The sequence below is a fragment of the Littorina saxatilis genome, linkage group LG17 (assembly GCF_037325665.1).
Source record: "Littorina saxatilis isolate snail1 linkage group LG17, US_GU_Lsax_2.0, whole genome shotgun sequence".
NCBI classification, from domain to species: Eukaryota; Metazoa; Mollusca; class Gastropoda; order Littorinimorpha; family Littorinidae; genus Littorina; species Littorina saxatilis.
The window spans coordinates 33,992,312-34,019,054 of record NC_090261.1 but is presented as its reverse complement, the minus strand read 5'-3'; the positions used below and the strand labels follow the sequence as shown (position 1 = coordinate 34,019,054).

At 41.6% G+C, this 26,743-nt stretch overlaps 1 protein-coding gene across 2 annotated transcripts; it reads left to right on the top strand.

Moving 5' to 3' along the window:
- Window positions 1-25,267, top strand: LOC138953091 (uncharacterized). Of its 2 annotated transcripts, none has more exons than XM_070324869.1 (5): window positions 1-236; window positions 3,071-3,171; window positions 11,994-12,169; window positions 20,501-20,650; window positions 23,002-25,267. In XM_070324869.1, exons 2-5 carry the CDS (start codon window positions 3,131-3,133, stop codon window positions 23,424-23,426), a joined length of 792 nt encoding a protein of 263 aa, XP_070180970.1. In that variant the 5' UTR covers window positions 1-236; window positions 3,071-3,130; the 3' UTR covers window positions 23,427-25,267. The 2 variants fall into 2 exon arrangements, with proteins under 2 accessions (XP_070180970.1, XP_070180971.1); XM_070324870.1 differs by having other exon boundaries at window positions 3,045-3,171.
- The last annotated feature ends 1,476 nt before the right edge of the window (window positions 25,268-26,743 follow it).

Here is a 26,743-nt window from a genome sequence, read left to right as displayed (position 1 = left end):
TGTAAGAAAAAAGTGGGAGAGGGTGTTCAAAGGAAAGAATTTGCACCTCGCCTTAAAGTCATCAAAACAGACGAGACGACTGTGGTAATAAGAGACACCATTTCTCTAGGTGTGTGTAGAGGGACATTCGTGTTCTGAGGGAAAAGTGTGGATTTTTACTGCATGCAGACGACCCCGAGGATAGGATAATATAAAAGGAAGACTCGATCAGTCTATTCTCCCTCAAAAAAATCCAGGTAAGCACAAATCTAAATATTGATTACTTTGAGCCTGGCAGCGGCATTGAACCTGATGTATACGTATGTGAGGCGTGGAAACGCTCAGTGACACATATTGATCGGGATATACAAACAAGCTGGGGTTTTGTTTGTTAGCGAACATAAAAGAGTCACTATGTGTTCCGTGCATCTCTGACAAAAAAATTATTTTTTTTTTAAAAAAGTCACGGACTGTGCGTTTGAGGTGTTGATGGCCTGGCAACGTCTTGTTCAATACATTTTTTCCTTGTGATTGTTTTTTTCACAGAAAAAAAACCATGTCCTCAAAAAATCTTTAGCGGGCAAAACTCGTTCAGGACGACATAAGTTCGCCCGTTGAAAAAGTATACATGTAATAATCGTGTCAGTTGTTGAAGTAGATGTTCGTCTTATGGTGAGACATAATACAAGCAGTCATTTTGTGAATCTATCTGTCATACGAGAAAAACCGGTTCGTGTTTTACTTTTGTGCAAACTGGAATGACACTGCAGTGCTTATATTGTCGAAAAACAGATTGTCATGATATATTTGAGGTCGGTAAAGTTGTGATAATTTGGAAAATCTGTGTCTACTTGTATATCATCAAGACCCTGATGAGTTCATTAATACACCATGTCTGCATTTTTTTTGTATGGGTGTGGCGATTTCGGACAGACGCAAGCAGAATTAGTTTGTGTGCGTGCTTATATAAGTAAAATGTACAGTAGGCTACTCCCTGCAAGTAATTTCTTTGATTTATGTATTATTTTGTGTACACATGATATTTAAGAAGTATTGTGAGGCCTTTCTTGAAAGACTACTTGAAATAAGTCAGTGCTTTTAGAGTAGAACGCTTACGTAATATACATGTATAAATGAACGCCGATACTACAAGTGAAATTGTCTTGAGAAAGAAGAAAAACGCAACTCACATTTTTCTACTCACTCTTCGCACAGAATGAGGTGTTCCCTGAATTGTATGTTCTACGGGGTAAAGCGTACAAAAACTGATGAAGAAAATAAATCACACACACACACGCACACGCACACACACGCGCGCGCGAGCACATGGAAAAAGCTTCTTAATCCTTATAGTAATAGCCGAAGATTTATTTGAATACAAAATTGACACATTTTTCAGGAACAACAGGAAAAGTTTCCAAAAGTATATTAAAACAAACGTTACAATGGATCGGAACACTGTGACATAGCTCAATAATGTCAATTGTATAAAAGATTCAGAGGCGTCAATTATTATGTATAAAATGAACGTCATACATCGGCAGAAGTGAGACAGAAATCCAATCAAGTCAGACACCACCTGCCGATTGTTCATTCGCGATGAGCAAATAACTGAAATAGCTCACGAAGAAAAGAGCAAACATCGACTTTCTGCGACACTTGCAAAATTGTCAGACTGAGTAGGTCATTTCTTTTTGGCTGTCAGCGGTTGGAAAACGGAAACATTTTATTCAAGAACTGCTTAAGCCAGCCAAAATGCCAATCAATGAAGGAACTTACGCGTACGAGCCAAGATGGCAAGCAAGCAAAGGAAAGAATTATTGCAGGTATCTACACGTACACAAAACAGCAGCAGCAGGAAGCAGAAGCAACAACACCAACAGCAGCAACAACAAACAACAACAACAACAACAACAACAACATGTACTACAACCACCACCAAGACACAGGCACGGATAAAAGCGGACACACACAAAAGCAGACACACACACACACACACACAAACACAAACACAAACACACACACACACACACACACACACACACACACACACACACACACACACCAGGGCCGGACTACCGGGGGGGGGGGGTTAGGGGGGTTGCGCAACCCCCTCCCCCTAGCCTAAACATGTACCTCACTTATTTAAAAAAATTTTTATTATTGTTTATTTTATGCCGTTTCATGCAAGAAGCGACCATTTTCCTATCTCAGAATATGACCTACCCATCAGCTTCAGGGGGCTTCGCCCCCTGACCCCCACAGGGGGAACATCCCCCTGGACCACCACTGGCACCCCCCCCCCCTCCTCTTAGCCTAGTCCGACCCTGCACACACACACACACACACACCCACACATTCCCTCCCGTTCTCTCCCCTCCTCACCCCTCCCCCCCACACACAAAAAAAGGTGTATGACCGCACCCCAAAAGCATAGTTGGCATCACAGTTCAAAATGTCGGGTGTCGATCGTGTACACTGTGGGCGGTGGGTGAGCCAAACCCTCTTTGAGATGTCAGAGACCTCTATGTTCTCATAGGAGTGAATGCTTTTAACACTAGGGTCTCGTCGGCACCTGTACTGCAGGTATATATTTTTTAGGGCACTGCCTATTGTTTATTGCACTGCCTTTAGTGAATGCAAATAATCGTGTTGAATAACTTTTGTGAGGGATTTGTATTGACGATTGAGAAGTGAGCTGTTCAAAGTGCGCCTAACAAATGTTGCTTAGAAATTAAACACGGACAGAGACAGCGCATACATAAACAAAAGTATATAGATGCATACGTGCGCATGCAAGCACGTACGTAAGTATACAACAACAACAACAACAACCAACAACCAACAAACAACAAACAACAAACAAACAACAAACAACAACGGTGCAAACAAGTTAACAGCAACCAATTCAAGTCCTCCTAGTCCTTTGTATCTAAATCTTATTCGTTAATTCATTTGCTTGTCAATGTTCTTTTCGTTTCATTTTGTCTGTGTGTTCGTGTTTTTGTCAAGTTGTTTCATTGTTTCTGTATTTTGGGAAAGTTTGGGATTATTTTCTTTCAAAGGGCTCAGCTCGTGTCGTTGATTGCAGGAAGTGAGTCGTGGGGAGTCAAATCGATTTCCATTGTTGGTTTGATTCCGATCTCACACGATGCCTAGTGTGTTTGGTGCTGCCTCCATCCCGTTTATAGGGTGAGTGTATTGTTTTTTGTAACTCCCGTGTGTGTGTGGGAGGGGGGTTATGTGTGTGTGTGTGTGTGTGTGTGTGTGTGTGTGTGTGTGAGAGAGAGAGTGTGTGTGTGTGTGTGGGTGTGTACATCTGTGTTTGTGTGACTGTTTGCTGAGGATCTGTCTGTCTGGATGTGGCTGTGTGTGGGTGTCTTTGCCGTTGTGCCAATGCCTGGATGTCTGTGTCGGTGTCGGTGTCTGTATCTGTGTTTATTTGTGTCTTTTGTGGTTGTGTTTGTCCGTCCTCTGTCCTTCTGACCCCAAGTCTGATTTGTTGTCTTATGACATTTTATATAATACTATGTAATGTAATACTATGTAATACTATTTCGCTTGGGAAATGTTCAAGATCTCTGCCACTAGACAAACTCCGGAAATAACTCTGTCTGTTTTGTATGGGTTGCCTAAGAGTGAATACTCTCGCTTTTATTGAGTCAAACCTTCCCATGTGATATTTAGGCCAGTCACTCAGTTGCGAGGGGTGTATCTGATCATGAAACACGTGTGTCATAATGGCAGTTGATGCGTAGTGTTGTGGTTTGTTGGAGTGCGCCGTACGGCCCAACACATACGTCTTCAGCACTCGAGGTTTCTGTCAGGGTTACCTCACCCTTAGCTCATGGCCCAAGGACCTGCCCTGTGAGCACAAGGTTGGTCCATATTAGTCTGGCCTCTACCTTTCGACCTGTCCAGCTTGGGAAGCCCTGCCAGGAGTTTACACTCCCGCTGGCATATCTCTGAGGGTCACCGAGACACGCAAACCACCACAAGGCCAACATCCAAAAGAATTTTTCTCCTGGAGCGACCTAAACTTGAACCCGTCGCTCTTCTTGCATGTCTGTTTACTTCGTGTTGCACGCAAAAATTGCGCGACTTCCTTGCCGCGTGGATTGACGAAGCTGTTTTATTCTCGTGACTGAAAACACTGGAGTGCGTGCAGTTTTATTCTGTGGGTTCGACAGATCGGTCCAGTAGTTTGGTCTCAATCGCTCTACACACACGCGCACACACACACACACACACACACACATACACATACACACACTGGCACACACACACACACACACTCACACACACACGTACACACTGCAGGCACACACTAGCACACACACACACACACACACACCCGCTCGGCTTTTTGTCCCCTCTGCCTCACTGATTTGGTTTTGTGTTTATTTCGTAATTATTTTGTTAGTAAATAGTGAACATTGCTTCAATGCCGAAGCAAAAAACATCATTATTGGTTGTAATTTGCTACCAATTTTAAAACCCGACTATCGTATTACATAGTAATTTTGACAGCAGTTCAAATGTGTACATTTACCAGTTCCATTCAGCAGACTTTCAGGTCTTTGTGACTGATTTCTGGCCAGGAATTCATCACCCTTTCTGTTGTTCATTCGTTTCCTGTGACATTGATCAGCAAACCAGCAAAGAGTGTGTGTGTGTGTGTGTGTGTGTGTGTGTGTGTGCCTTTGGTTATATCGGTTTTTGTTGTTGTTGATGAGTACGTAACAAAATGTAGTCAGTATAATTATATACGTTTGCACCATACCTCATCTCCCGTGAAATATCAACAGAGTTCGAAGTTTCAGTTTGTCAATCTGTATAGTATGATTTGTTTTCAAATACGTTTTGTCTTTCTTTCCTTGTCCTGGTTTGTTTACAGATCATCGTCATTTTTTAATCCCTGAAGATCTAACTAGTGTTCTGAGCATCGCCTAAGTAGACATCAACAAGCATGTACATACTTGAATGATCTTGCCGTTGTCTATCTTTTGCGATATCATGTCCATTTCCACATCGCAACATTATTGAATATTTGTACCAGTTTCAATTTGTCTGATAGATGTTGAATGACACAGAAATAAAACGATTTCTTCGTGAACTTCAATTTAATATATCAGGTGTACGATACATCTACACAGTTGTGTGTGTGTGTGTGTGTGTGTGTGTGTGTGTGTGTGTGTGTGTGTACGTGTGTGTTTGTGTATGTGTGTGTGTGTGTGTGAGTGTGTGTGTGTGTATGTGTGTGTGTGTGTTCTTGAACATAACTACACCCATGTGTTTATGAGTTACATAATTATATATATGCGTTCAGTCAGTCTGCATGTTTCCTTTCACAAAATAAGACACACCATCAAAAATGAATACAGATTTGATCTGCAAGGAGGAAATATCAAACCAACCCACACCCCAAACCTAAAGCAGCTCATGACAAACTTTTGGTACACACTTTGCAAAATAATACTCTAATTTCTAACCAGCTGCATTACACGCTGCCAACAGAGAGAGAACAAGTCGCGTAAGGCGAAATTACAACATTTAGTTAATCTGTCGAACCCACAGAATACAAGAAACTAAGTCCATCTCACGATGAACACGAGCCGAAATCATATGCACTCGACTTATGAAATAGAAAGAAATCAAATACGACGAAGAGAAGAAAAAGTTTGAAAGTACCATTGAACTTAATGTCGGCGTGTGGCTGAGCTTAAAATAGGAATGTTGTTGCAATCTGTTAGGCACTTTCCCTTTTGACAGGTAGTTTTTGCATGTACAGCAAAACACGGCCTTTTTTACAAATCCTAAAGACTGTCGGAAACTTCGCATGCTCTCTTGTGAACGCCATGTGAAACATTGATTCTGAAACAAAAATCTATGGCATGAATGACAATGGAAAGACGGTCTCTCACTGATTCCAAGTTCATAATGACAGTTATAAAGTGCTGAATTTAAAAAATCTGTAGATGAAGTAAAATCATTTGAATGTTGGCTTGTTGAAACTTCATAACAAACAGCCACCTCGTCTATATCATTATCTGAAAGAATGCCAACTTCCTTTGAAACACCAACATTTGTATGGAAAACTTCTGTTTCTGTCATCTTTGATTTCATTTGACAACTTGGACTGATGGCATCTTCCAGAGATATATCCATTACTTTCAACTTGCGCCTCTTTGTATTCCTGTAAGCCTGTCACTTATTTATAAAAAGAAACGTTTGATACTTTTACCAAACAGTTAGTATAATGCACGATTTACCTGTATTCGTCTTTAAATTCTGCAAGACTGAAGCGAAAGAGGTCTGTCTCAGTTTTGTCGTCAGTTTGTTGTGTACATTTACACACGCACAACGAACAACACATGCACAGGCCCGGGGGAAGCTCTCCTTTCTTATGTCCGACGATAGACGTATACATGTAGTTTACATGTTTATTAGTCATCTATTTGATAGATTACGTGTATGATATGACGGAGAGTCGCATCGGTTTGATGCCGTGAACCCAACCGTGGCTGTGGCTGTCGTTTGAAGTAGCCTACTTCTTTATAAAGATTCATTTACATTCTACTTCTGACCAAGGCATGTTTGGTACCTACTGAATCCTTGTTGCGTGTAGTTTTACGTGGCACGTTGCCCAAAGTTGTATTCTTGAGGAGCATAAAATAAAACGTGTTACAAAGTTATCTCAAAACTCTGCAGTGACTGCTCGCGCAGCAGGTCAGCTAATTATAGCACGCAGCCTCCACAGACAGCTTTCGAGCCGAGACCATATGAGTCGCCGCTCCTGCGGCTCGTCAAAAACTGCACGCACTGCAGTGTTTTCAGTCACGAGAATAAAATAGCTTCGTCAATCCACGCGGCAAGGAAGTCGCTCGATTTTTGCGTGCAGCACGAAGTAAACAGACATGCAAGAATAGCGACGGGTTCAAGTTTAGGTCGCTCCAGGAGAAAAATTCTTTTGGATGTTGGCCTTTAAAGGCCAACATCCAAAACAATGTTTCTCCTGGAGCGACCTAAACTTGAACCCGTCGCTATTCTTGCATGTCTGTTTACTTCGTGCTGCACGCTAAAATTGTGCGACTTCCTTGCCGCGTGAATTGACGAAGCTGTTTTATTCTCGTGACTGAAAACACTGCAGTGCGTGCAGTTGTATTCTGTGGGTCCGGTTCGACAGATCGGTCCAGTAGTTTGGTCTCAATCGCTCTACACACACGCACACACACACACACATACACACACATACACACACTGGCACACACACACACACACACACACACACACACTCACACACACACAGGCACACACTAGCCACACACACACACGCACACACACACACCCGCTCGGCTTTTTGTCCCCTCTGCCACACTGATTTGGTTTTGTGTTTATTTCGTCATTATTTTGTTAGTAAATAGTGAACATTGCTTCAATGCCGAAGCAAAAAACATCATTATTGGTTGTAATGTGCTACTAATTTTAAAACCCGAGTATCTTTTTATATTTAGTCAAGTTTTGACTAAATATTTTAACATCGAGGGGGGGGGGAATCGAAACGAGGGTCGTGGTGTATGTGCGTGTGTGCGTGCGTGTGCGTGTGCGTGCGTGTGTGCGTGTGTGTGTGTGTGTGTAGAGCGATTCAGACTAAACTACTGGACCGATCTTTATGAAATTTGACATGAGAGTTCCTGGGTATGAAATCCCCGAACGTTTTTTTCATTTTTTTGATAAATGTCTTTGATGACGTCATATCCGGCTTTTCGTGAAAGTTGAGGCGGCACTGTCACGCCCTCATTTTTCAACCAAATTGGTTGAAATTTTGGTCAAGTAATCTTCGACAAAGCCCGGGGTTCGGTATTGCATTTCAGCTTGGTGGCTTAAAAATTAATTAATGACTTTGGTCATTAAAAATCTGAAAATTGTAAAAAAAAATAAAAATTTATAAAACGATCCAAATTTACGTTTATCTTATTCTCCATCATTTGCTGATTCCAAAAACATATAAATATGTTATATTCGGATTAAAAACAAGCTCTGAAAATTAAATATATAAAAATTATTATCAAAATCTTTTTTCGAAATCAATTTAAAAACACTTTCATCTTATTCCTTGTCGGTTCCTGATTCCAAAAACATATAGATATGATATGTTTGGATTAAAAACACGCTCAGAAAGTTAAAACGAAGAGAGGTACAGAAAAGCGTGCTATCCTTCTCAGCGCAACGAATACCCCGCTCTTCTTGTCAATTCCACGGGCACTGCCTTTGCCACGGGCGGTGGAGTGACGATGCTACGAGTATACGGTCTTGCTGCGTTGCGTTGCGTTGCGTTCAGTTTCATTCTGTGAGTTCGACAGCTACTTGACTAAATATTGTATTTTCGCCTTACGCGACTTGTTACATAGTAATTTTGACAGCAGTTCAAATGTGTACATTAACCAGTTCCATTCAGCAGACTTTCAGGTCAGTCTTTGTAACTGATTTCTGACCAGGAATTTATCACGCTTTCTATTGTTCATTCGTTTCTAGCTGTGACATCAGCAAACCAGCAAAGTGTGTGTGTGTGTGTGTGTGTGTGTGTGTGTGTGTGTGTGTGTGTGTGTGTGTGTGTGTGTGTGTGTGTGTGTGTGTGCCTTTGGTTATATCGGTTTTTGTTGTTGTTGATGAGTACGTAACAAAATTTAGTCAGTATAATTATATACGTTTGCACCATACCTCATCTCCCGTGAAATATCAACAGAGTTCGAAGTTTCAGTTTGTCAATCTGTATAGTATGATTTGTTTTCAAATACGTTTTGTCTTTCTTTCCTTGTCCTGGTTTGTTTACAGATCATCGTCATTTTTTAATCTCGGAAGATCTAACTAGTGTTCTGAGCATCGCCTAAGTAGACATCAACAAGCATGTACATACTTGAATGATCTTGCCGTTGTCTATCTTTTACGATATCGTGTCCATTTCCACATCGCAACATTATTGAATATTTGTACCAGTTTCAAGTTGTCTGATTCAAACTAGATGTTGAATGACACAGAAATAAAACGATTTCTTCGTGAACTTCAATTTTGTTTGAGTAATATATCAGGTGTACGATACATCTACACAGTTGTGTGTGTGTGTGTGTGTGTGTGTGTGTGAAAATGTGTGTGTGTGTATGTGTGTATGTGTGTTCTTGAACATAACTACACCCATGTGTTTATGAGTTACATAATTATATATATGCGTTCAGTCAGTCTGCATGTTTCCTTTCACAAAATAAGACACAACATCAACAAGAAGAGCAAACGCTCGATCGAGTCACTTTCGCAGTTCTGAATATTATATGAGGCATCAGATGGACAGGAAGAAATTGCTATTCACAACACAATGAGTCACGTTCACATAAAATTTGAGCCCGGTCACTTTTATAGTTTCCGAGAAAAGCCCAACGTTAAGTTGTGTGTTGCCGAACAGAAAAGGCTAGTTATCTCCCTTGTTTTTCTGATAACGTTCGTAAAAGGCTACAGATGTAAATGCTGTACTTTGATGTAAAGAATAATCCTACAAAGTTTCAATCACATCCGATGAACTTTGTCAAAGATATAAAATGTCTAATTTTTCCTTTGACGCTGACCTGTGACCTTGAAAAAGGTCAAAGGTCAACGAAACCATCGTTAAAGTGTAGAGGTCATTGGAGGTCACGACTAAACAAAATATGAGCCCGATCGCTTTGATAGTTTCCGAGAAAAGTCCAACGTTAAGGTGGTGTCTACGGCCGGCCGGCCGGCTGTCCGGCCGGCCGGCCGGACGGCCGGCCGGACAGACTAACACTGACCGATTACATAGAGTCACTTTTTCTCAAGTGACTCAAAAATGAATACAGATTTGATCTGCAAGGAGGAAATATCAAACCAACCCACACCCCAAACCTAAAGCAGCTCATGACAAACTTTTGGTACACACTTTGCAAAATAAAACTCTAATTTCTAAGCAGCTGCATTACACGCTGCCAACAGAGAGAGAACAAGTCGCGTAAGGCGAAATTACAACATTTAGTCAATCTGTCGAACCCACAGAATACAAGAAACTAAGTCCATCTCACGATGAACACGAGCCGAAATCATATGCACTCGACTTATGAAATAGAAAGAAATCAAATACGACGAAGAGAAGAAAAAGTTTGAAAGTACCATTGAACTTCCATGTCGGCGTGTGGCTGAGCTTAAAATAGGAATGTTGTTGCAATCTGTTAGGCACTTTCCCTTTTGACAGGTAGTTTTTGCATGTACGTACAGCAAAACACGGCCTTTTTTACAAATCCTAAAGACTGTCGGAAACTTCGCATGCTCTCTTGTGAACGCCATGTGAAACATTGATTCTGAAACAAAAATCTATGGCATGAATGACAATGGAAAGACGGTCTCTCTCTGATTCCAAGTTCATAATGACAGTTATGAAGTGCTGAATTTAAAAAATCTGTAGATGAAGTAAAATCATTTGAATGTTGGCTTGTTGAAACTTCATAACAAACAGCCACCTCGTCTATATCATTATCTGAAAGAATGCAAACTTCCTTTGAAACACCAACATTTGTATGGAAAACTTCTGTTTCTGTCATCTTTGATTTCATTTGACAACTTGGACTGATGGCATCTTCCAGAGATATATCCATTACTTTCAACTTGCGCCTCTTTGTATTCCTGTAAGCCTGCCACTTATTTATAAAAAGAAACGTTTGATACTTTTACCAAACAGTTAGTATAATGCACGCTCTACCTGTATTCGTCTTTAAATTCTGCAAGACTGAAGCGAAAGAGGTCTGTCTCAGTTTTGTCGTCAGTTTGTTGTGTACATTTACACACGCACAACGAACAACACATGCACAGGCCCGGGGGAAGCTCTCCTTTCTTATGTCCGACGATAGACGTATACATGTAGTTTACATGTTTATTAGTCATCTATTTGATTGATTACGTGTATGATATGACGGAGAGTCGCATCGGTTTGATGCCGTGAACCCAACCGTGGCTGTGGCTGTCGTTTGAAGTAGCCTACTTCTTTATAAAGATTCATTTACATTCTACTTCTGACCAAGGCATGTTTGGTACCTACTGAATCCTTGTTGCGTGTAGTTTTACGTGGCACGTTGCCCAAAGTTGTAATCTTGAGGAGCATAAAATAAAACGTGTTACAAAGTTATCTCAAGACTGCTCGCGCAGCAGGTCAGCTAATTATAGCACGCAGCCTCCACACGGACAGCTTTCGAGCCGAGACCATATGACTCGCCGCTCCTGCGGCTCGTCAAAAACTGCACGCACTGCAGTGTTTTCAGTCACGAGAATAAAACAGCTTCGTAAATCCACGCGGCAAGGAAGTCGCTCAATTTTTGCGTGCAGCACGAAGTAAACAGACATGCAAGAATAGCGACGGGTTCAAGTTTAGGTCGCTCCAGGAGAAAAATTCTTTTGGATGTTGGCCTTTAAGGAATGGACCATGTGGGTGTATCTGATCATGAAACACGTGAGCAAGGAGCATCTGTGCAAAGTTTGCCTCACTAAAAGCAAGAGTATTCACCCTTTCACAACCGAAACAAATCCGACAGAGTTATTTCCGGAGTTCGTCTTGTAAGCCGAAAGGCCTTTTGGCCTACCCACCTGTTCTTTGTTTGCTTCTTTGATTCATTAATAATTTATCTAACAGGTGCGTCGCCTGTATTTTCTATCCCCCCCCCCCCCCACCTTTTTTTTCTCTCTGTAGATTCCTCCCACAATTTGTTCTTCTGGTTTATTCTGCGTCGCCTGTATTTTCTATCCCCCCCCCCCCCACCTTTTTTTTCTCTCTGTAGATTCCTCCCACAATTTGTTCTTCTGGTTTATTATTGTCATGTCCACCATCATGAAAAACAATGTGTGTAATTCAGCATCGTTTTGGTCACGTAAATTAAGCACTTGCTTGAGTTCGTGTCCTACTTGCATATTTCCAATTGTTTCATGTTCATGTTTTTTGAATTTGTGTTTGTTCAAACCAACAGATGCGTGGCGCTGCTAGCAGCAGAGATCATGACCATCCTAGCTTTTGCCACCCCTTACTGGGCCTCGGACGACGACATGTCCTTCGGGCTGTGGCGCACTGCCAAGTGTAACCCGGGTAGCACGGGCCCCGACAGGGATGACTGTTACCGCTCAGACTTCCCTTGGAAAGGAGCGGGTAGGTTGCAATTGATCAGATTTTTGTATTGATTTATTTGACAGGGTGTTGTATTTATGTTGCTTTTTTTTTTATAGTCTATATGTGTACCCCCTCCCCCCTCGCTACCGCTCTGACATCCCTTGAAAAGGAGCGGTAAAGTTGCAATTGATCAGATTGTTCTATTGGTTTATTTGACAGAGTTTTGTATTTTAGTTACTTTGTGTTTTATAGGCTATATGTGTACCTCTCCCCCCCTCCCCACTCCCTCGTATTATTATTATGTGTTTTTCATTTTCGTGGAAAGCGTGTGGACATATTGATTAAATGTGATTATTTTGAGGATAAAGTAAAATTGTATCAACGAGTTACCCATGCATGTATAATAGCTGGGTGGCGTTTAAATTGTGCGTTGTTATTTTTTTGGTTTTTGTTTGTTTGACGTGTGTGTGGGACACGTTAAAGGTCCTTGTCTACATTTTTATACCGAAATCGCCATTTGACCATTAAAATGCAGAGTCTATTATCAACAAATATCAACAATACACCCCCTTTCGATCAGGAAAGACGAAGCCATTGTAGCCGTTTGAAAATTCATTGTAGTATTCCAGCGTAGTACTCATAGTAGGATATTCTTATTTGGAAAATGCCAAGCGCAAAACTCTCAAATCCCGTGCATTTCGTGCGTTTAAAAAAAAAGCGTGGACAGCGCTCCAGTGTCAAACTGTTGCTGCACTTGTTTGGGCGTGGCTATAAGCATAGTGACATGAATTTGATTGGTCAGTATTTTTAGGCAAAGCACATGTTCTCAGCAAACAGAAAACAAAATATTGGAAGCGTGAGTCACGCTACCCAAAAATAAAATCTTTTTTTACATATTTTTTTTCTATAACTTTTTTCCCCATGGTTCATTCATCATCTGACATAACTTTTTAGCGAAATCTAACCATAAGAATATTGAGAAAAAGCAAAAATGTAGACGACCAACTTTAAACTCCAATCGTGCAAAACTCGAGTGTGTGTGGGAGTTGCAGCCATGAACGCCGAAGACGAAGAAGAAGTTTATTTGTTTTAGAAGGTGGCATATTTTTTCTTTGAAATGGCGTAGAATGTAGTACTGGGTTAGGTAGAACAAATTCTTACACCAACAAAAAAAAGCCCCTATCTCTTCCAAGCCAAGCAGGTGTCGGTGTTAGTCTCTTTATACACGAATGCGACACGCAACCATTGGTCATGTTTGATCATCCAATTCTTTACAAAAGCAAAGAGCAAGAAGTCACATATTGCTTGTTTTTTCTTCTGCATGGTTCCGTTTGATCTTCTTTTAATGAAACACGCTATACAATTGAACAATCTTGAATATTTTTTCCAGCAGAGTATTTTAAAACCAGTCAGTCAAAATAAGTAGAAAGCGTAAGCTGATGCACCCTTGTCTAGTGACACGCGCCCTTTGGAATTAGCAAGACAGTTGCACCTGAATGTTCTGGGGATAAAGCGCATGCAATAAAGACATTTAAGCCTCAATCTTAAATGTTGTTATGTCGGGCGAACGATGAATTCCTGTATTCTGAATTGGTTTATTCCTATTCAGCGTGTTACTGTGCCAGCATTTTGCTGGAATTGGTGCGACCTAATTTGGGTTATTCTCATACAGCTTAGTCTGGAAGCAAACAACCCGGATGTTTACACCAGTCACAGAACTTGTTGGCACAGTTGTCCAGCTCTAGTTTTCTTCTAATTTACTAGCTATACCAGTCACTCTGTTTGTTAAGTGGTGTCTCGACATAAAGCTAAATCCTCTACATCCCTCCTTTCTTTTTTTGACAAAATATCTATTTAGCATACACTAACACCTCCTTTTGACTGCAACAAGCCTTGATAAACATGATAATCATGATAAAAAGATCATTTACTGGTCTCCGCGCATCGTAACGGATAAACGCCGATGGCTTAGTGTGGGAGTCCCAAAATCCCCTCAGACAAATACCTTTTAACATACTGTGACCTGACACTCTACGTAACACAATACACCCGAGAGTTTATCAACTGGCGGAAAATTGCCTAGCTTCTATTTCACTCGGGGTGTTTCTTCGTTGGGCGTTAGATATGAAAGCCTCTTTAAGACCCTGGAAAAGCCTTTTGTAGAAGAGAGTGTATGAGTGTTACTCATCTGTGTCTTCCACTGCTTGTCGGGGAGCCGGTCTTGTGTTTTTATCTCTCGTTTTTTTCTGCCTTTCTTATTTTTTGAAGAATTGGAATGGGGAGACTGGAGAATGAGTATTATGACAGAGTACATATTTTATGTTTAAGAGGTCAATGAACAGGACGACTATTGTTACTGGAATAGCACTAGTTTATGTCAATAGCAAAGACAAATACAAATGAAATTCTATATTTTACACAATTACATACGAGAAACTGTTAAGAACAAATTTTATTTTGCTATTGAAAAACTTCATCTTTAGAAAAAAAAATGTGGACGGTAGGACCGTGGGCCATGTAGCCTGCTCTTACACCTTCTTTAGTTAGTCTTTGCTTTGAATTGAAACACAAGTCAAAAGACCAAAAGGTAACCAGCCCCCGTACGCCAGAACGGACAAATGATGGCTTAACGTTGATGTCCTAAATCCCCCCCGACAAATTATCAATCAATCAATATGAGGCTTATATCGCGCGTATTCCGTGGGTACAGTTCTAAGCGCAGGGATATTTTTTTAATTTTATTTTTTATTTATTTTATGCAATTTATATCGCGCACACATTCAAGGCGCAGAGATTTATTTATGCCGTGTGAGATGGAATTTTTTTTACACAATACATCACACGTATTCACATCGGCCAGCAGATCGCAGCCATTTCGGCGCATATCCTACTTTTCACGGCCTATTATTCCAAGTCACACGGGTACCTTTTAAGATACACCAGAACATACACTGTGACATGATACTGATAGTGTCCTTAGCATAACGCACTGAGAAGTTATCAGCTAGCGGAAAATGGGTTTTCGTGTTTTTTTTACTACCGGTACTTCTTTCACTGGGTGCTAAATAGAGGTGAGACCACCATACACTGCGCCTTAGTAAAAGTAAGTCAGTTTATCGGCGTTAATGATCTCTTGTTAAATCTTTGGTCGTACACTTTTCGTATGGTAATAGCCTATGGTTATATTTTTTTTCTTCTTTTTCATATTTCTACTCGTAAATGACTTTCCAAATCACTGGTACAATGAAATAAAGTATTAGTCATATAACTAAGTTAGTAAAGGCGACTGTTTGATTGCTATGAATGTCACATATTTATCGGTAATGTGGTACACTGGGACGATTCCTGAATGGAAATAGGTCACTGCGAATTAGGGGCAATACAATGCACCCCCCACCCCCACCAAAAAAAAACAAAAGAGAAAAAAGTAGGAGAACAGATAATCCGGAAAAAATAGGGTTTAAAAAGGCGGAGGTCTAAAAACAGGGGAGGGGGAGGAGGTCTTAATTGGCGGAGTTCCACTGAAAATGCAGCAGGAGTATATGTATTCATGTTGACCTGTATTCAGAGGGCGGGGAAGTAATTACGAGTATAATGGCCTTTTGTCGCCGTCACAAAAAAATGTTGATGAATCACCGCTAAGATGTATGCCAGCAAGTCTTTCGGCCGTGACTGTACACTGTGCAGTTGTCACACCGAGCAGCAGGCCATGCCACGGTTGCTGTGAGGCCTTAAATATGTATGAGCCTGTGTTAAAACTTGCAAATGTTTTTGTGTTGGCCCCTCACTCTGAAGATCAACTGGTTTCACGGACTGACTTCCCCCAAAAATCAAATTAAGATTTGGAGTGTCAGCAGTGCCTTGATTCATTTCAGATTGAATTTCAAATACGTTTACAATTGACGGTCATTCTGTGTAGCAAAAGTGTGTTAGTTCTAAACTGGATCGAAAATGTTGCTGTTTGTTTGTTTGTTTGTTTGCTTGCGCGGTTGCTTGTTTGTTTGTTTATATGTATGTTTGTGTGTCCGTGCATTTGTTTGTTTGCATGTTTGTTTTGTCTGTTTGTCTGTTTATCTGTTCGTCTGTTTGTCTGTTTGTTTGTATATTTGTTTGTTTCTTTATTTCTGTCTTTGTTTTTGCCTTTTTTTGTGTCATTTCCTTTCCAAAAGAAAACATAAAAATTTGATTTAAAGAAGAAGATGATCAGAATTAAATCCTTCCTCCAATCGTAGTCTCGCTTGGTTGGTTAGACTTTGTTGTAACGTGCAACATCACATCTACGGTAACTTGAATAACCTCTCTCCATGATTGCAAGCCTATTATCTCACTCCTCTTGAACTCCGGTTAACTTCTTATAAACCCTTTTGATACACACAGCCTGAAGTCTCTCGCAGCGTAGCTTCACAAAAGAGCAGTCTTAAAATGAAATACAATGGAAACCCCCTTTTAAGACCCTTAACTGAAGACTTGTTCCTGTTAAGACCATGCTTTTTTTCTTCAGATTATCTGTTCATAAAGCCTTCACGTTTACCCCGTTTTTAAGAATCTTTCCGTTTTAAGACCGTTTTAAGACCGTTTTAAGACCAGACTTTCTCAGATATTTGGAGGTCTTAAAATGGGGACTCCATGCACTGGTCAGCACTGTTTATCCGCTGTCTGAAACATGGACTGGTCAGCACTGTTTATCCGCTGTCTGAAACATGCACTGGTCAGCACTGTTTATCCGCTGTCTGAAACATGCACTGGTCAGCACTGTTTATCCGCTGTCTGAAACATGGACTGGTCAGCACTGTTTATCCGCTGTCTGAAACATGCACTGGTCAGCACTGTTTATCCGCTGTCTGAAACATGCACTGGTCAGCACTGTTTATCCGCTGTCTGAAACATGCACTGGTCAGCACTGTTTATCCGCTGTCTGAAACATGCAACGGTCAGCACTGTTTATCCGCTCGGTCTGAAACATGCACTGGTCAGCACTGTTTATCCGCTGTCTGAAACATGCACTGGTCAGCACTGTTTATCCGCTGTCTGAAACATGCAACGGTCAGCACTGTTTATCCGCTGTCTGAAACATGCATTGGGGGGACTACTTGACCGATAAGTGCAGTAAAGCGTGTGGCTTAGGAAAGTCGAAAGAAAACAAAAGACACACCCTTACACCCTAAACTGCTCCTTGCCACAAGCACTTTCATTATATTTATTTATAATGCTGATTCGGATTAGCGTTGAGTTTCCGCTGGCGTAAGAGTTTGCAAAGTGGCAGGGTCGCACAAGGAATTGAAAACCAGCTCAATGGCTATTTTTCGAACCATAATTGTTTGTTTTCTGTTGTGTGTGTTTGATTGTGTGTGTGTGTGTGTGTGTGTGTGTGTGTGTGTGTGTGTATGTGTGTGTGTGTGTGCGTGTGTGTGTGTGCGTGTGTGCGTGTGTGTGTGTTTGTTTGTTTGTTTGTTCGAATGTTTGTTTGTTTGTTTGTTTGTTTGTTTGTTTCTTTCTTTCTTTCATTTTGGATTCGTTCTTTTTCTCTCACTATGTATGTCAGTTTAGCCGAGTTAGGTCTTTCTGATTCAGCTTTTCTTTAAAGTGATCTTTTTGTCGTCACATTGCTGCCTGTTATTTCGCTTCTTTTCCCCTCTACTCCTGATTGGGTCCTTTCTCTCCGAATCTGCTGTGTTTGCTTTGGTGTCAGCTTATGTATCATTCATTTGGACACCCCTATTGCTCCTAGATTTGTTCTGGCATTTTTACGGCAGTGAGACTATATCTCAGCTTGGCAGAAAACTGACAGCTCATTCCTGTACTGCATGTTTATTGGGTCAACAGACCTAGCTACAATCACCCTTCCGATGATAGGCACTTGCAGTCATCGTATTCTTTTAAGTAAAGTCTTGGGCAAGACACCAACCGCGTGAAATACTCAAGACAATCGTTATCACATTAGTAGTGATCAGCTAAATTATATAATAGGAAACAAAATCAGAACTTAGACTCACTAACAATGTTCCAAATGCGTACCTGAGCGTTAGCCATATGATAATCTTGCCCTGACCACTAAAGAAAAGGTAGTTCAAGACACAAGGTACCAAGTCCTCGTCCAAAACCCCATCGAAAACTATCAAACACCTGTGCAGCCAGTCTCAAAACGTTCGGTTTTAAATGCCTGAACCCCCCCCCCCCCCTTTCCACGCCCTCCCAACACCCGCCCCTTGCACCCCCCCCCCCTCCCGTCAATCTCCATAAACCTAGTCAAGTCAAGTCAAGTCAAGTCAAGTATTTTATTGTTTTGGGCCCAGAGGGCTTTGAAACAAAGATATAACTTTAACAAAAAAAGGTAACAAATCAGACAGTTAATATATGTATACAAATTGAGCGGACAAATACAACTCTCGGTGTCACCCTTTTTTCTCAAGCACTATCTATAGCATGCTGTCCGACAGCTAGTCTGACATGCCGTGTGGTCATTCTGACGCGTCCTTGACCATAGAGACCTCGCTTGGTCAGCAACGCAAGAATGGCCATTGAGCACGGAGAAGCAAGCTGAGGCTTTGAGCCTGAAAACGTTTTCATATATGTATCACGCTGCGTGATAACGTGGCCGGCTACTGGCGCTAAATTACACTTCGTGTCGGCGAGATGTGGCCCCGGGGATTTAAGCGGATACTCCTTGCCAATAAACAGTCTTGAATTGACCCAGGAGATACACAGTTTGCTTTGGGAGGTTGGAATAATGTCACAATGAACACACCATGAATACCTTAAAATCGGTGTTTTTGAAATTTGTAAGGCCGGGTGTGTTCGGGCACTTTGGATTTTCTTTACAACTTTAATTGTCCACGAACTGTCTGTTTTGGCTTCGACCGTTTTACTCTGATCTGTGATAAGCTTTGGTTTAAAATGAAGTAAATAACAATTTAGTTGTTCCCAATCCAGGTGATAGCGTACTTTTCCAGATAAGCGAACACCTTTTGTACAGGAGGGTTTGTTCAGGAGGGTTTAATTACTTAGATGTGATCGATCAGACGCTTTGTCAATATGCGTGGGACGTGTTTCTTGGGCCTTAGAGCGTGGGTTAGCTGAAAGGGATACGATAAGGAATTCTTTAACACATTGACTACTTTTGGATGCATTTGCATCTTGTTATTGTATTCTGTCCTTCTATCTGTATGACTATCTGTCTGTCTGTCTGTCTGTCTGCCTGTCTGTCTGTCTGTCTGTCTGTCTGACTGTCTGTCAGTTTTTATGATTATCTGTCTGTATATCTGTCTGTCTGGCTGTCTGTCTGTCTCAGTGTCTGACTGTCTGTCAGTTTTTATGACTATCTGTCTGTATATCTGGCTGTCTGCCTGTCTGTTTGTCTGTCTGTCTGACTGTCAGTTTTTATGACTATCTGTCTGTATATCTGGCTGTTTGTCTGTCTGTCTGTCTTTTTTTCTGTTTGTCCATCTCGCTATCTGTGTGTTTATCATGTTAGTCTGTCTGTCGGACTGCATGCCAATATATCTGCGCGTGTGTGTGTGTGTGTGTGTGTGTGTGTGTGTGTGTGTGTGTGTGAGTATGTGTGTGTGTGTGTGTGTGTGTGTGTGTGTTTTAGAGATAGGGAGAGAGCGAGAGAGAGAGATAGTGTGTGTGTGTGTGTGTGTGTGTACGTGTGTGTGTGTGTGTGTGTGTGTGTGTGTGTGTGTGTGTGTGTGTGTGTGTGTGAGCTCGTGTGTGCCTGCCTGCCTACCTGCTTGTCTGCGTTTGTCGTCTTCTCTGATATAATCATTATAGCCCCAAGGTTTTTGGTTTTGGAAAAGAGGGGGGGGGGGGGGGGGGGCGTTTGCGTGGAGGCGTTTGCATGTCCGTTTGTCTGTAGGCCCTATGCATGCATGTGATAAACAAAATTCCAAATATCCTCGCTGCATGTGAAATCCAAAAGTCACACACATTTGAAAAATACTAATCGTGCGTTTCAGATTGGCAGCATCTTTTAACATTATGGATTATGCATTGCAGACTGGCAGCATGTCACGCAAGGGTTGAGGAGTCTTGCCGCCATCATGAATTAGTTAAAATGGTGTCTTTTCATTCATACTCACGGAGAGCACAGATCTGTGTGGTTCGCGCTATATCAGTAAGATGTCATTATTATTATGAATCTAAATTCACATACTTCAAAAACGATTCGACTTATTGTATATTGCATACTGGCACCCTACCATGCGAGATCTGGATAGTCTGGCCATTGTGAATGTAAGCACACATACTTTAAAATTACTGATTTATTTTGTATTGCAGACTGGTACCCTACCACACGAGATCTGGATAGTATGGCCATTGTGAATGTAAACAAACATGCTTTAAAATGATTACCTTTTTCGTGTGTTTCAGACTGGCAGCATGCCACGCGAGGACTGGAGAGTCTGGCCATCATCTTTTTCTCCTTCCCCCTGATCGTGTTGCCCGTCTACATCTACGTGGCCTTGGGTCTCTACTACCGCTGTCTGATGGGCTGCATGGCTCTCTCCGTTCTGCTCGGCAGTGAGTAATGACAATGATGATAATGACAGTAATGATGATAGTAAAAATAATGATAATGACAGTGATGATAATAATGATAGTGATAATGACAGTGATGATAATCGTAACATCTACGTGGCCTTGGGTCTCTACTACCGCTGTCTGATGGGCTGCATGGCTCTCTCCGTTCTGCTCGGCAGTGAGTAATGACAATGATGATAATGACAGTAATGATGATAGTAAAAATAATGATAATGACAGTGATGATAATAATGATAGTGATAATGACAGTGATGATAATCGTAACATCTACGTGGCCTTGGGTCGCTACTACCGCTGTCTGATGGGCTGCATGGCTCTCCGTCCGTCCTGGTCGGCAGTGAGTAATGATAATGATGATAATGATGATAATGACAGTGATGATAATTCAAGTTATTGCGACATCCCAGTGCACTGAGGGATTTATAGAGCAAATCGAGAAAATTCATTATTGAACGAAGCGCTGAGTTCAATAATTATTTTCGAGATTTGCTCTATAAATCCATTAGTGCACTGGGAATGTTTCAATAACATTATTGTCAGTACCGCCAGAGAAAAAAGAAGATTCAAAACGCACATTTTGCAACGCGCATTTGGATAGGCGTAACTGTGTGGTCAGGTTTGTGTCAGATCTACTTTTGTGTGGGCTGTCTCAAGTGTGTCGTGCTTTCGTCACACGCAAACTCTTGTTTTAATTTCTGTTGGTAAATTCCAGTGTAGCGTTAAGCTAAAAAGTGATGATCTTTCATAGAGACCTCATTCAAACTCGGAGAAAGGACTGTGCTCTTAGTTATTTGCGATTCGAAACCTTCATCGAGCTTCGACAGATTGACTGTGCAGAGTGTTGCCCCTTGAATTGACTCCAAGGCCACGGTTAGCACATTTTCAAAGTAAATGTCTATGTTTCTCGTGTTGTATCTTCACTCATCGGGGAGACTGGTACTATATATATGAACCGTAAGAATGCTGTGAACCCTTTACGTATTATGTCCCCATCGTTTGTTTGTTCACATTTGCCCAACATGTTAATTTGCTGCGGGGTTTATGTCGTCTGCTAGGCGGCTAGGGCAATCGAACCACGGCACTGCACTGCAGTCTCATTTCAAAAACAACAATTGCTCGTCTGCACGCATGAGGCAGGCTGGTAATAAGTTGTATACATGGTAAGAACGTTCTTAACCCTACACGTTTTCGATTCCGATTATTGTTGCCTTGAAATAATAATTCGGAAACCATTCATTTACTGAACTGATGCAGTCGTATTCAGTCAGTGTAGTCTACTATAACAGAGTCGACTTCCAAATGCTGGTCTAGCTGATACGTTATCGGAATAACACTTGTGTTTTCTGTTTGCCGCTAGTGGGAATTGTACACTTACTCATCATTTAGTAATGTGGTTAATAAGCTACATGCCACTAACACGGCATATGAGAAGAATCTTTGCAAGTCAAAACGAGAAGAGACCATTTGTGGAAGAGATACAGCCGCTTCTATTTTTTAGATCAGTGGGCTTAACTGTGGCACAGGCGCCTGCGATCTGTCAGGAAAAAAAACTTCTGCTTTGAGCCGCAGGAAATGTATGGTTATTTTTTGGTAAAGTGAAGAATATAAGCTCCATGTCATTAATTAGTTCTGAGGATGAGAGTACAGTCTCGCTTTGGCAAAGGGCGTAAGAATACGCTCTGTGGAAAAGTTAGCGCACTCCAAGAGTGCGCTAACAGATTTAAGCGCATCGCCATTTGCCAATCAACTGGTTCACATCAGTCATGTGACACCAGTACTTACTGACAATGATGATAATTATGATAATGACAGTGATGATAATAATAACATCTACGTGGCCCTGGGGCTCTACAACCGCTGTCTGATGGTCTGCATGGCTTTCCGCCCTGCTCGACAGTGAGTAGATCCACAAGCCTGCCATCTTTCAAGTTTGATAATAAACATCTGGTAGATCCTTTTATGTAGCATGTCCATTTTTACATTTAGTCAATATTTAAATTGTGAGGCTAAAAATCATCGGCTGTTGTGAAACTCTAATGACGGCTTAGAACAAAGAAGCAAAGACACAAACAAGCAAACAAACAAACAAGCAAACTGACACTGACACGCACACAGGTAAACACACACACACAAACACACACACACACACACACACACACACACACACACACACACACACACACACAAACATACACACACACACAAACACACACACACCACTCCCACCTCACTTCCCCACAAACAAATGCACACACAAATTAACGAACAAACAAAACAAACAACAGCATCACACTCTTCACCTCTTCACCACTCTGTGTTTCTTTTCCCAGCACTGTGCAACATCGCCGGCGTCGTCATCTACGGCATCCAGATCGGGTCCAACGACACGTGGAAGCTGGGCTGGTGTCTCATCGTCTGCATCATCGGCGGCGGCCTCGGGCTCATCGCCTTCATCATCCTCCTCATCGCCACCATCAACAAGCCCACCTTCACACCGGAGAAGTACTTCCTCTCCGGCTTCTACGTGGAGCAGGATCGCAACAGACTGTATGTCGTGGAGACGGATGAACCCACGAAGGTGGTGTACGCCGCCAGCGAGCCGCCCATGTCCGCCCGCCCGCCGCTAACACCCTTGCCCCAACAACCCTTGCCCCAACAACCCATGCCCCAACAACCCATGCCCGCGCCCATGGTCATCGTCAGCGAAGATGGTGGACGTGACAACCCTGGATTAGAGCCTTTTGCTGAGTATTGAGCTTGTGTTGGAACTGAGATGTGCAGATCTCCTCCTCCTCCCCGACTTGGCCACTCCCACCCCCTCCTCCTCCCGCTATGCCCTCAGCCATAGATCATGATGATGAGAGTTGATTAGAGAGAATGGATAACATTGCACGCACGCACGCACGCACGCACCTACGCACACACACACGCACGCACGCACGCACGCACGCACCTACGCACACACACACGCACGCACGCACGCACGCACGCACACACACACACACACACACTGACACACACGCAAACGCACACACACACACACACACACGCAAACGCACACACATACACACACACACACACACACACACACACACACACACACACACACGACGCAATCAATGAGGGTATTTGAATATACCATTGTGGATTTGAGTAGAGATGAAAATAACACGAAAACAGAACAGTTGGAATAGCTAATACAACAAGTGCGCGATCAACAAAATTTAATAACAACGCATTACTTTTGTTTGTGGAAATATCTTTTTGTTTTAAAGTGGTTTTGTTTGCACTCATCTGGGGACCAAAAAGTCACCACGATACAGTCCAAAAGCTGATTTAAATTCTGCATACCTTGATCGCATATCTGCATTGCTGAACTTCAATGCAAGGGGAAGTACTCCCTACCTTTTACATGAACGAGGAATATTCACTTCCCTTATCACTACGGTAACCGAAACATCGTTGGGGGATAAAGACGGCTGTGTTTATTTGCGGGGAAGACCAAATTAAAGCTATTGACATTTTGTTTCTAAAATGTGAGTGTTTACAGAGATATATTTGTCTTTATTTTTATTCTGCGCTGGTGCTAACAAATACGGCCTTCATTACTATTTTCTGTGAGATGTACTTTTTTGTCACGTCTTGTGAACGCAGTCCTTTTTGCAACCATCTTCAAATCTTGTCTGTGTAAAAATGTAGCATTGGGCATAATGCCTTTTGATATCTTTGTTGCGTAGCGACACAGATTTGGTTCATATTTTGACATTTTAAAAGCCCTCTCCTTCCCGTGTTAACAGTTCAGCCCACCGGCTTTGACATGGAAAAAAATCATCCCTCCACTTGGTCACATACCAAAAATCTACACTGAGCTTGGGTGCTCTTTGTACACAACGGCATTTTTTTTATGAATCTATTTTGAAAAAAGCCATTTCATCGAACAATTCCAGTTCACCATAGCAAGCAGTCAGGGTGTCATTTCTGGTACGTGTCAATGTGGAGGGGAGGTCTTGTCCCACTTTAAAGCATTGCCAGATCTGAGATGGTTTGTTTGTTTGTTTGTTCGTTCATGGGCTGAAACTCCCACGGCTTTTACGTGTATGACCGTTTTTACCCCGCCATTTAGGCAGCCATACGCCGCGCGCTTTCGAAGGAAGCATGCTGGGTATTTTCCTGTTTCTATGACCCACCGAACTCTGACATGGATTACAGGATTTTTTCGTGCGCACTTGATCTTGTGCTTGCGTGTACACACGGGGGGTGTTCGGACACCGAGGAGAGTCTGCACACAAAGTTGACTCTGAGAAATAAATCTCTCGCCGAACGTGGGGACGAACTCACGCTGACAGCGGCCAACTGGATACAAATCCAGCGCGCTACCGACTGAGCTACATCCCCGCCCATCTGAGATGGTAAACAGAACTATTTTTCACGAGAAGGACTTTGCTTTTAAACATCATGTATTATCTGTGTTCTAGTTCTCCTTTCTATTGTTGTTGTCATTGACTTGTTGATAGTTGATATACCTTATTTTTAATGCTTTCTGAGTAGAAAGTGTTATTACATTCCAGTCCTGAGCCTCTATGATCATTTGTGGATATGACTAAGTGCCAAAAGGTGCGCACGAAAAGCGGACAAAGGGGCTAAAAAATAAAAGTTGACAAACACGACTGATATTGTGATTTTTGTTAAGACAACAGATGCTGGAACCCAATTACGAAAAGAAAAGATAAATTTACCCAAATGATTTTACAAATAACGATAATTTTGTTCGTTATATCATTCAAAACGGCACTGAGTCATAGCATTAAGGTTATCTCGCACGTTTTTAAAGCTAGGGCTTTGAAACTTGGCACACAACCAAAGTATAATGACCTCCAGGTATGGTGCACATCACACTAAACAACATTGAATTTCAAGGTCACAGCGAGGTTAAATTTCCTTTGCAAACTGGAAAATTGTCGTTGTCACGTCTTACATGTTTTAATACTAGATCAGTTAGACTTTACATACTTCACATACTTTCAGCATTTTTATAAAACCTCATTAAAAGTGACCTGCTTGTTAATCTTTGTCAAAGTTCAAGGTCACAGCGGGGTCACATCTGGTCCAAATGTGGAATATTTTCAATTTATTCAGCGCGTTTATAGCACGAGCTTTGAAAATACACACAGTTCTAGTGTATAATGTTCACACACGATTAAAGTCTGGTTGAAAAAGTCAAGGTCACAGCAGGGTCGCGTTGAGGTCAAACATATACATTTTTCAATGAGGTTTTCTCATATGTTTTTGAAGCTAGGGCCTTGAAACTTGGCACACTACGCAAGTTAAATTAAACCTCATCAAATTCCAAGGTCACAGTAAGGTTAAAGATCCTTTAAGGATATTTTCTAAAAAAGGTGACCGCCTGGTTAATGTTTGTCAAATTTCAAGGTCACAGCAGTGCCATCTGGCTTAAACTTTGAAAAATTGTCAATTTCTTCAACTAGTTTTATAGTGTTTGAAGTCATTCACACATGATGAAAGTCTGGTTGATAAAATCAAACGTCAAGGTCGCAGCGGGGTCGCATTGAAGTCAGACACATACAATTGTCATTTTCACGAACGCCTTTTAAGCAACACCTTTGAAACTTCACACATTCCAAAGTTTTGATGTTGTTTGGTTATAATCAAAGTGTGGTCAATTTCCATGATTGAGAGCATTCAGAGGGGTCAAGTTGAGGTCACACAAAAGAGATTAAATTGTCGACACAACAGATGAGACTGGCTACCACTGTTTATTTTAATACACTTTTATGCAAATTTTAAATTGTGTTCAACCATATACACCAAACTCACCCAAACTCCTGAAACATCCAAGAAAAGGAAAAATGTGTCCAAGCAAGGAAAAACGCCATTTCTTCAAAGGCTGGAATAACTACAGAGGCAGCCGCGTCATTACACACAATGCAATTACGTCATACATCATACATTTCTATGAGTCATGTTGAATGGAATGGTGGCATGTGCCTCTATTCTAGCTAACAACAAAGCTGAAAAAATGAATATTATCTGTTTGTTTTGTTTGTTTTACCC